General features: G+C 37.9%; 1 protein-coding gene across 1 annotated transcript; it reads right to left on the bottom strand.

Moving 5' to 3' along the window:
- Positions 1–228: 228 nt before the first annotated feature.
- On the bottom strand, positions 229–11,382 carry Ufd1 (ubiquitin fusion-degradation 1-like). The gene is made up of 4 exons (XM_076175426.1): positions 11,225–11,382; positions 6,630–6,753; positions 2,481–2,635; positions 229–1,161 (listed from the first exon to the last, which is right to left on the bottom strand). The coding sequence occupies exons 1-4, from the start codon at positions 11,225–11,227 to the stop codon at positions 526–528; spliced, it is 918 nt and encodes a 305-aa protein (XP_076031541.1). The 5' UTR covers positions 11,228–11,382; the 3' UTR covers positions 229–525.
- Between the last annotated feature and the right edge of the window lie 714 nt (positions 11,383–12,096).

The following is a 12,096-nucleotide window of genomic DNA, read 5'->3' on the forward strand; positions in this document are numbered from 1 at the left end:
AGTAATACAGCAATTACTTTATATTTTATAATGCAAGTGGTGTGATGCAATTTACATATGTCAGCCAATGCTGCACGCGAGAATTTAACTCATACTGAAGTGGTTAAGAGGGACTACCCTTCAACTTCCTGTACCACAAAAGCAAAGGGATTTTGGCAAGTTAAAAAATTGGTTCTCCTGCCTTGTGCATTAAACCAAATGAAAAATATGCATGAATAAAACACACAATCATTTTCCAATTCTATTAAAGGTTCAGTTGTGCCTTAGTTTGAATTTTGTTTTGAAATAAAGTCGAATAGAAGAATGATATGAAAAAGAAATAAGTTACACACAGCAACATTAGTTTCAACTGATATAAATATACATGTGTATATATTTACGTAGGATTCCTTTTCATTTGAACAGCCTTCCTCATGATCAAGGTAGCTATCAAAATAATAATTTCATATATTTTATACATATAAATATATATATGTATACATACAAAGACTTCCCTAACCATCTGCTATACTTCTCTACAAAATTTCATTTTCTTGTCTTTGCCTTTCGGAGTGACATTCCCTCCCCACTGAAGGGGTCGGAGTCTTCCGTTTCCTCTTTCTCAGTAACTTCCGCCTTCTGAGGAACCTTCCTCCAGAACCTGATGTAACAAGGTTGGTAGTCATAGTCAGGAATACCTCTCTGTCTTTGCTGCTTCTTCTTCAGCTCATCTTCCGTCATCTGAAGGTTCTTCTTCTTGCCGTCGAGCCTGTTACCAGAACCTTGGAAGGCAAAGAATCCTGCAGGTTCTGGCATTTCTTCCTCCTCCTCTTCGTCTATATTCATAGCACTAGGCGCATTACGATTTCCTTCAGGTTCCTGGTAGCCTACAGGAGCGGCAAATTCTACATTCATATCACACTCTATGATACTCACAGCACCACCCGGTCGTACTTCCAAAACCCGTAGTTCATAAATCCTGTCATTATAGTTAATAGCTATAACATCATCTACTGTTAGACAAGCAAAGTTTCGTAATGCATTTTCAAGAACTGCCTTGGGGTTTGTGATATCCAAGAACTCGACATTCTGCGGCTCAAATTTCGAAAAGGTAGCAACCGGAAGAGTGACCGATTCAATCTGTACTAGTTCTCCTTCATCAAGGAGAAGATTCCGCATCATCTGTTGGGATGTACAAAGAAAAATATATGTTATACCTAATTTAGTACTGTAAATATAAGTTCTTAACTTTCTAGGAAATATTACATTTCATTCACAACCATATGTACAAAAAATTAATTCACAGGTACTTATCCCATTGCTTTGGAGTCGAGGTCAGCTGAGAAAAGAAGTTATCTTCTATATACCATAAAAATTGCTCCCTAATCTTTTTATTTCCTGATTAATGAGGTGCTAAAACATAATTAATGATGAATGGGTATGGGATGGCTGTATGCATCGATTCATCCAACCCTATGTAAAGACACGGTAAAGGAAACATGGACTGGAGGTGAAGCTTTTATTCCTGACGTTTCGTCTAACGACGACGTCAGGAATAAAAGCTTCACCTCCAGTCCATGTTTCCTTTACCGTGTCTATACAACTTGTTCACATGGATTTTCAACCCTATGTAAGTAGGGAAAGGGTCTTTTGGTATGCATAATCTCTCTTTTCCTTGACATCTTCCTATCCAACTATTGCATACATCTGCTCTCCATGTCTCCAGTTATGCACTTTTCTTTTTCCTTGTTGGGAATCTTGCATATCTTTTGTCCATTTTCTTCTAACCTAAAATTTTACTTCACCAACCCCAAACCAATTCGTTTTCCCTCAGTATAATATTTCATTTTTAAGGCCACAGATCCTAACCACTTTGGTACGATGACACCCACGTAGGTATCATGAGGCGTGAATAGGTACATGAGGATGCCAGCGTCAGCATCTTGATTATATATTTATTTTTTTGCAATTGTACACGAGTTACCCTTGGATTTTGTGAACTGGTTTGATCACATTTTCTGTGTTTATTATTAATCAGAGTAAAACAGAACAAGTAATACAGCAGTGACTTTATATTCTATAATACAAGTAGTATGATGAATCATACATCTGGCAACTGATGCTACACATGAGAATTTGAGTCGTACTGAAGTGGTTAAGGCAATGGACTGATTAATATCTCGGTTATATCTCACATATTCCTTACATTTACCCATGACTCCTACAATTTCTTACCAAACTGTTTGTTCTCCCTCCACTTTCCGTAAATGACTATGTTGGCAGAGATTCATTCAACAGCACTGACATCCCTTCACAATGAAGTTGAAAGAGAGAACTTGAGCCTGGCCTGAAGACTAAGTGCCAGCCTCTTGGGGCTGCAACTCCAGATGGAGGTGGTGGTGTTGATGGGTTTTGATGACGAGGAGTCGGTTCTCTCAGACAACCATCTCGCAAGACAGCTAGCGGGTAGTTACCTTTGGTTTCCTGATTCTTAAACTTACCCAATATGGTATATACAGTTTTCCTTCATCGGCGACAAACTCCAAGACACCGCAGTGAGTACTCCTGTTGCCCTTACGATTACTCAGCTTGAAGAGCATTGGATAAACAATGTTCAGTCTTGTCAGAACATCCAGCGCTGATGGGGGCATGATGACTGTGGAATTCAAATGTGCACAAATTAATTGAATAAAACCCAGATTCCTCTATGGTCATGTGCAACCCCCAAATATTCAAAATTCTCCACTTACTCAAGCCTCTTATCCTTCACATATTCAACATGCCACCACTTTACTTTTGTCCACATCCAATCATTACTTTCTTCTCTCACATACCCTTCCAAACTCAGTTACTAATCGCTTCAATCTTTCCTCAGAATCAGCCACAAAAGTGGTGTCAATCCCAAATAACAACTGGTTTGTTTCCAATCTTATTTATAAACTGCAAACTTTTGCTTTGTACATACATACATACATATACCAAGGCTTTTTCCCCCTTCCAAGGGAGGTAGCCACAAAGGGAAAGGCATAAAAACACTCCCACCCATTTCATCCCTAAATACACTCCACACCCCTCCCACCCTTCCTCTCATCTGAGCACCTCCTGGATGACGGGTCATCCCTGAACCCTGCCCACCGCCCTGGGTCAGAAGCAGTGTCGCAAGACACAGTACATCCACAGCAAGGCCGCTTCATTTAATCGGCGACCCCCCCTCTCCGTCCCCCTTTGCATATAAGGAGAGGACGGGGAGAAATCCCTTCGGGCTGCGTCAAAATTTACTCACACATACTACCCCACCCCCACCCCCCCCGCCCATTCCTCCTCATGCAGTCACAACATCATCCATATACAACCATTCTCCACTCACCTGTCTTCCGTCCTCTCCCTTCCTTCCTCAACAGACATTCCCCTCTTCCCCAAAGCCCCCTTCACCCCATCCATCCACCTCATCCTAGGACGTCCCCTCATGTTCACTCCCTCCACATCTGCCTTCCATACCTCTTTTACTAGTCTTTCTTCACTCATTCTTTCCATGTGTCCAAACCATCCTAATATTCTTTCATCAACCCTCTCTCCCAAATCCTTTTTCACCCCTGTTCTCCTCCTCACCTCCTCATTTCTCACTCTATCTAGCCTAGTAACCCCCACCATACTTCTCAGACACCTCATCTCAAACACATTCAAACTCCTTCTCTCTTCTTCTCTTATGTTCCACGTTTCTGCCCCATAAAGTGCTGTTGGCACAATCACTCCTTCATACAGTCTCCTCTTCGCATCCATTCCCAAATGTCTATTTCTCATTACACTCTTTAAACCACCAAGGCATTTACTCGCTTCTCTCAATCTACATTCTACCTCCACCTTCACTCCACCTTTTCCTGCTACACTTGCACCCAAGTATCTAAAACTATCCACTTCCTCCAGTCGCTCTCCCTTAATGTTCACTTCCAGTCTACTGCCACTTTCACCCCTTGTACATCTCATCACCTTACTTTTACCCACATTTATCTTTAGCTTTCTTCTATCACATACTCTCCCAAACTCTGCCACCAGCTTCCTCAATCCCTCCTCTGACCCTGCCACAAGCGCAGTGTCGTCCGCAAACAACAGCTGGCTCACCTCCCACTTTTCTCCATTTTCTTTAACCATCTCCAATCCCTGACTCACTACCCTAGCATTCACCTCTCGCACCACCCCATCCATGTATAAGTTGAACAGCCAGGGCGACATAACGCATCCTTGACGAAGTCCCACCTTTACTTCAAACCACTCACTCTCTCCATTTCCAATCCTAACACATGCTCTACTACTCACATAAAAACTCTTGACAGCTCCCAAAAGCTTTCCTCCTATCCCATAAATCTGCATAACCTCCCACAGTGCCTTTCTGTCTACCCTATCATAAGCCTTTTCCAGATCCATAAAAGCCCAAAAAACATCCTTCCCCTTTCCTATAGCTTTCTCACATATCTGTCTTACCACAAAGATCTGATCTACACAACCTCTACCCGTCCTAAATCCACACTGTTCCTCACCAATTACTCCTTCTGTTCCTCTCCTAATCCTCTCAATTAAGATTCTCCCATAAGCCTTCCCTACTACACTTAACAGGCTAATCCCTCTGAAATTACTACATTCACACTTGTCCCCTTTTCCCTTGTAAAGAGGAACTATACAGGCACTACTCCAGTCCTCCGGTACTCTACCCTCTCTCCAGCAAACATTAAATAATCTCACCAACCAGTCCACCATCACTGAACCTCCCTTTTTCAGACATTCTGCATGACATCCATCCAGACCAGGTGCCTTACCTGCTTTCATCATCTTTACAACTGCCTTCACCTCATCCTTCCTTATTTCTCCTCCATTCTCCTCACTCATCACTCTCATTTTCTTCGTATTTCCCACTGCAGCTATCTTTCCTTCCCTATCCTCCTTCACATTCAGCAACTCCCTAAAATATTCTGCCCATCTTCCCCTCACTGCCATCTCTTCCATTATCAACTCTCCATCTGTACCTTTTACCTTTTCTTCCCTACTTGATTCGCCTCCTCTTCCTCTCTTAATTTCTTTCCAAAACATCTTTTTATTACTTTCAAAATTTTCTGTCATACTCCTACCCCATTTCACATCTGCTCTCCTCTTTGCCTCCTTTACCTTTTGCTTTACTTCTCTTTTCTTTTCTTTGTACGTCTCATATGACTCCCCTGTCCTCTTTTGTAACCAATCTGTGAATGCTCGCTTCTTCTCTTCTGCTTTGTAACCTTGCATTTATCTCCCTTACCACCAGAGCTGGGTGCATTAACACCGGACAGGTAGTGCATTACCGAAAAATCTGGGGTGTATTTCCATCAATGCATTACCAATTTTAATTTCCTTAGTGGTCCACATTACTGCGTATGTGTATACACACACACACACACACACACACACATATGCAGTAACATGGACCACTCTAAGGAAATTAAAACCGGTAACGCACTGATGGAAACACACCCCAGATTTTTCGGTTACGCATTACCTGTTCAGTGGTAACATGACCAGCTCTGCTTACCACCCCATCCATATACATATTAAACTATGGCAATCTCGTACAACCCTGATGTCGCTCCATACACCTCAAACCCTTCACCCTTTCCATTCCCTACCCTAACACTCTGTAAAAACACTTGATTGCATTCAATCTCCTCAACCCCAACTTCCACTCCTGACATCCTACCTACCATACTACTAAACTCAGATTCACCTTTCCCATTCAGTCTATTTTCATTCAATACTAACACATCCATCTTTTTTCTCACAAAGTACACCAATCTCTTCCTTTTAGTTGTTTGTTTCACATCCACATGTTAAAAAAAATTGCTGAAGTACTGGGTCCTCACACACTATTTTGCTTTTACTTTTAACAGGTTTCTTTGACACTAAAAACTTAAACTTTGTGTTTGAAAATGGTTACAGTTAATAAATGTGGCAGAAGAAACGTCATGGTAAGACGAAGCTTCATTTGAGGACAAAGCCTTCATTAAATATACATTTTGCTTGTTGGAGCTTTTTCAACTGCAGAGATAAAGAGCATGGGAAGGGTCAACATTGCACCCTCAGTAATTAATCTATTCCCTGTGGTGAAAAAGGTTTCAGAAGGCTATCTATAAGCTGTCCTGGCCAAAAGACCTTATACAACCTTCCCTCTTCCATTTCCTGAGGCTTTCATATATTCATATTGTGCTCTTCATCTCTGTAGTTGAAAAAGCTCGGCTGAGTTAAACATACATTCAATAAAGGTTCATTCCTTGAATGGTGCTTGTTTTGCCAAAACTGTTGGAAGTTGCCATCTTCAAAAAATTAAGCTGCATTCGTTATGTGAAACAACCTGTTACAAGTATCAGTATCAACATCATATAAAAATTCTAATATATTTCTAGCTTTGTTTCATCAAAACTAAAGACTATACAACTATATAAAAATTTAACAACCACTATAGCTATCACTATTAAAATTATTTCAATATTTCATTTTACGTTAATCTCGCACAAAGCATAGAAACTCTCCAAATTTAAAAATCAGTTACATTTACATATTGTTCACAACTTGACAAGTGCATAAGGTCTTAAAAATTTGAAAGCAAATTAACAAAAACTGATGCCACTTACTTTTTCCCCCATTTTCAACTGACTGTTTGTCGCTGTTGGGGAACATGGACACTGAGAAGCATCTGTACTGTGTATTGAAGGGTCGAAGAGGCTGTGGCTCCCCAAACATATTAAAACTCCCAAACTGAAACCAAGAAAACTATTAGTTTATGCAAGGTTAGTAGGAATTAAGTCTGCACTGTGACTTCTAGCCTTATAAACTAATCAAAAACATTAACACAATTCTAATCAGCGATTTAATAATCATACACATACCTCTGGGCCACAGTAAACAAGGTACAAACAGTGCCATCACACAAGGTATTGACAGCAAGGAGGAATGTAATGCAGTACATTTAACAGATTCAACACAAATTATTTTCCATTAAAAAAAAAAAAAATCTTTTGTACATAATTGAATTAAACAAATCTTATTCCCAGATAAGTATGAAAAACAATAGTTTGTAGTAATTTTTCATTAAAAAGATAAATGTACCATTTACTATAACATCAAATTAAATAAATTAGTTTTTTCAATATTCTATATCTATGTGGTAATATTTTCCACCAATTCTTCTACTGTATTTAATAACTTTAATCATTCTTGCTGCCGCCAAGCAATTTGATTCACTCGTGGTAAAACCCTTTTGCGGGTGAATGGGTAGTTAAAGTCCATTTAAGTTAGCCTTTTCACTATCTTTTACAACTGATAATTTATCTTAGCTGCAGTTCTCAGTGATTTTATTCAGCTGTGGGAAATTAATGCCTCAGATCTTGTGGGAAACCTATGGCCCATAAGATTTCAGCCATGGCCACTAGATTGACCCATGATTTACTGAAAGAAGAAATTTTGTTTTGTTGTCTGGGTAAAGCTAGAATAGGGCAATGTAGGATGAAGCATTTGATGTCTCCTATGTGATGACTGCACCTGATGACACCATTTCAAAAATGTGTAAGGAATTTCACAGCAGGTCTGCCCGTGGAGTTTAGTATCAATACCAATACTATGTGGGTTTCAGGACTCTTGCAAAGAACCATCTGCCAATTATATTCGAGTACTGTTATGACGGTACAGCTTTGGTTTCTGAATACAGACAACTTATGAGGTTACTGTGGCCCATGAGTTTCAATTTCCCACATCCCCGAAGTAAGGCAATGCAAGAGTATATATCAAAAATTAAATTAAGTATCATAATAGAGCTCACATGCACAAATATCATTCAAAGGCATTAATAAATAAATATTTCAGAAGAACATGCATTCTTCGTAGAAAGCTCCTCTGGTAAACAAGCAGATCTGAGAAGGGGAATACTGAATATTTTATGTGAATTAATTCATGAAATTAAGACTTCCAAAGTAAATAAATACAGGATACAGAGTTTTACAGTAAAAGATAATAAAAGGCTATTATGCAGTAAAACAAAGCACTGCAAAATGCACATAAATTATATAGAAAAAATACATAAACGTAATCATATGCATGTGAGCACAAACATCTGCTTGAGAATGTATAATTATCTAGCCACTGGTAGATACATAAAAATATTATTATATAAATTAGCAGTGTATATATGCATGATATACAAAATGAGCTTCAAAGCAACAAAGCTTTACATGAATCATTAAACAAATTTACCTGCAAACATTACTATAAAATGCAATTTATATTACTGCATACAAAAACAGTATGTTGACTTGTATATCTGCGGCCAACAACAGGTAAATGGTAGTCTTTCGAGAGAAAATATCTACCTGCTGCCCATCTTCAAAACCTATAAACACCCTCACACATGCATTCATATGTGCACACACACACACAGGTGCATACTTGGACGAAGACATGATAAAAAAAATATTGGTTACATTGATAAGGCAATATTGTGGTCACCCAGTACCAAAAAGAATATAAAGAAAATAGAAAGAATCCAGAGAGCAGCAACAAAAATGGCACCTGCACTTGCAAACCTATCATATGAGGAGAAATTGGCTAAACTGGAGTTACCGACACTGGAGCAAAGAAGAGAGAGAGGTGACCTACTGACCATCTACAGAATCATGAAAGGCACAGAGATACTTGATAGAGAGGACTTACAAAACTGAGGCAAGAGAAACACAAGAGGACATGGAAAGAAAATAAAAAAACATAACTACAGAAGAGAACTGAAGAAAAAGAGTTTTCCACATAGAGTAGTGGACACTTGGAACAAAATGGACAATGAAATAGTATGTGCAAAAACCATTCATGAGTTTAAAAGCAAACTAGACACTGCGAGATACAAAGGCGGGACACCACGAGCATAGCTCCCCTTCCCGCAAAATACAACTAGGTAAATACAAACACCTATATAAACAAATACCAGTATGAATGATGCAGTGGACAATGTTACATTCACCATACTATTATTTTTGTTTATTTTTTGTCATGGCAATTATGGCCTGTTAGACAATTTTAGGCAGTATTTTCCCCAATTATGAATGAACAACAGTTATTTTTTATTTATATTTTTCTTTTCTTTAATTGTCTAGGTTAAGATAAAACTTTATCAGTTATTTTAATATATGTTAGAATTATGATAGATGACTTTATTAATATGACAGTTTCTGGCAGAAAATATGCCAGAAATATAAACACTGACAGAAACAGTGCAACAAAATATAGAAATGGTTAGAACTGAGCACTAGACTACAAGTTGGAGGAGTTTCATTGGAAATCTGTTCCCTAACATGGAAGACAAGACTATAAAGAAGATGCTCAGGTTAGGTCAGGTTTTACTACAGGTTGGCTGAAATTCATATTATCTTCCATTTCATATTGACAGACACTCCTCCAGCACAGTTTCCAGGCAACTTTGTTGACAGAAAAACATGGGCAATTGGGTACTCTGAGTATAGCAGTCCCATATGGCAAGACATTTTACTTTCCAATCTCTCCTGCACTAAACACAGCAAAATGAATTACTAACCATCCATTCTATCACCAAATTATATTAATATGAATACACAAGGGATTATGTTGTTCGTGCCCAAGCGGTTGCTTTTATTCAATTCTTCATAGTGTTTCCATCACCATTGTTGTTGTCATTGCTAACAAACAATAATCATCTAAATTTACTGTGCCATGTTCAGCATGGGGTATATGGGGGAGTGGAGAGTAAACGGTGTTGATGGACAGGACCACAATCTTCCAATAATGCTAGGTACTGCAGGGATGACCCATCATCCAAGAAGTACCAAGATAAGAGGGAGGGAAGAGGGTAGAGGGGAGTGGAGCATGTAGGGGATGGAACGGGTAGGAGTGGTTTCTATGCCATTGTTTTTTGGCTACCTCCTGTGTACGGGGGAAGAAAGCTTTTGGTATATGTATGTACTATTCATAATTCTGGTCACTCTTACCAAATTTTCTGACAGAAACCGCCATGGCAATACCAGCAGCAATGTCTATAGTTCTGGCCAAAATCAACCAACCTATGTCTGATCTGCCCATATTTTTGGGAAAGGGGAAAAGTTGTCTGATCATAAATGGGAGAAAGAATAGAAAGTGCAGTATCATTCAGAATGGTACAGAAATCCTGGAAGTCCTATCCACAGCCAATTCGCTCCCCACCCCTCCCTTCCATAGCCATGCTAAGCAGAGAAAAATAAAATTTGCAACGCAAATGATCCTCCATAATTCATCAAAGATGTTTAGAAAAATGCACAGTATTGCTCCAGAAGTGCACACCTAAGCAATGCCTATTAATAAAAAATTAGATATTAATTTTGCAAATAAAAATACATTAATGTAATATCTGTTTTTCATGGTGGAAATCAATAGCAAAAATACTTTGCTAAAAGTGATATACTAGTGATAATTTGAATGTTGGCAGATTTGAGATGCCATGTTTGTTTTTGTTTGTTGTGGAAGACAAACTAATGGAAGTCTAATAAATTGGTCTAGCCTTGTTTTGGCTTGTATGCTAAATACATACCCCGTAGGTTAGGTTAGACTAGACCAATTTTAATTTATTAGACTTCCATTAGTTCATCTTCAACAACAAGCAAAAACAAAATCAGAGTCTTGTAGCTCGCCAATGTCCAAGTTGTCATTATTGTATCACTTTTTTTATATTGATTTCCATCAATAAAAATGTATGACCAAAATGTATGTGCCAAATATGGTATTACGTTCCTATAATTCACAAAATTAATCATTTTCTATCGATATATTGCTTAGGTATGTGCTTCTGGAGCTATACCAAATGCACCTATGTATACAACAAAACACTACCTAAAACTATTTCACAGGCTCTTGAATTACCAAATGGTGAAATTAAGACATGTGACATCAATGTAACAGACCAATGTATATTCTTATACCATCCTTACTCTTTACTAAAAACTACATGTAAGCATGCATACAAATCATGTTCCTGAAAGAATCACATATCAATGATTACATATTTATATTATAAAAAAATTCAATGTTAATAAAATCAATATAATAATAATTCTAACTATTCGTTAACCTTTGTAGTTTGTCAGCTGTCATTGCTTTTGTGAGTTAGTTACCATTAAGACCGTAATACATATGATGATATGAATGTGAATTGTTATTGTGGGCATACTTAGTTACTTACCATCTTGCTTTATCTGTTAATTCACGATCTAGTGCAGTACTAACTAATGAGTCAGCATTCGCTAGACTTCCATTACATGTAAACAAAAGTTATAAGTGGCAGAAACAAACATATGTGGTGGAGTTCGCTTGTATTTTGATCCCTCTCGTACCTCAGTATTACATGTTTCAAATTTGAACGCTCATATGCTTTTATGTTTATTTGTTTTAATACATATGTTCATTGTTGAAAAAGTAAATCAAAATGGTATCGCACATAGATATTGATAATGATTGATATCAAAGAAAAAAAAACACATCCCTGCCAAGAAGTTCAGGAAAAAATGCAATTCATAGTTAAATGTCGACTTCATGCGATATTCACTTTGAATTAGATACTGTACATAAAGCATATGAAAGATATCAACGATAGATGAATTGATTCACGGTTATATAATAAATTCTAGAACTCAGGCCGGGCGTTTTTTTCAACTTGCATTTCTTTCATAATTTACATTGCGTAATTCACTTCTTCATGATGATATGCTAGGCAAACCATGACAAAAAACAATCATGATCATCATATGATTTCATGCATTTCTGAAAAGCCCTCTCTCTCTATAAAAGTGTTGACGTCTACCTAATATTAATTGGGATTTTTATATTAACATGCTTTTATATTTGTCCTGGGACTACCTTCTGCCCAACGGAGTCCAAAAGATGATAAATTAAGATTTGTGACACATAGGTAATAAGATGAGGAACAACATTGTATCCTGAAATGCATTAGGAACAATATCAATGAAAAAACAGTTGTCATTTACTACCTCAATCACGAAAGAACGCTACGGACCAGTTACGCAGCATTGTTTTGTGAGTAAAGATTAATCTTCT

This window comes from Oratosquilla oratoria, chromosome 37, assembly GCF_046742065.1.
Source record: "Oratosquilla oratoria isolate Oo_2021 chromosome 37, ASM4674206v1, whole genome shotgun sequence".
NCBI lineage: Eukaryota > Metazoa > Arthropoda > Malacostraca > Stomatopoda > Squillidae > Oratosquilla > Oratosquilla oratoria.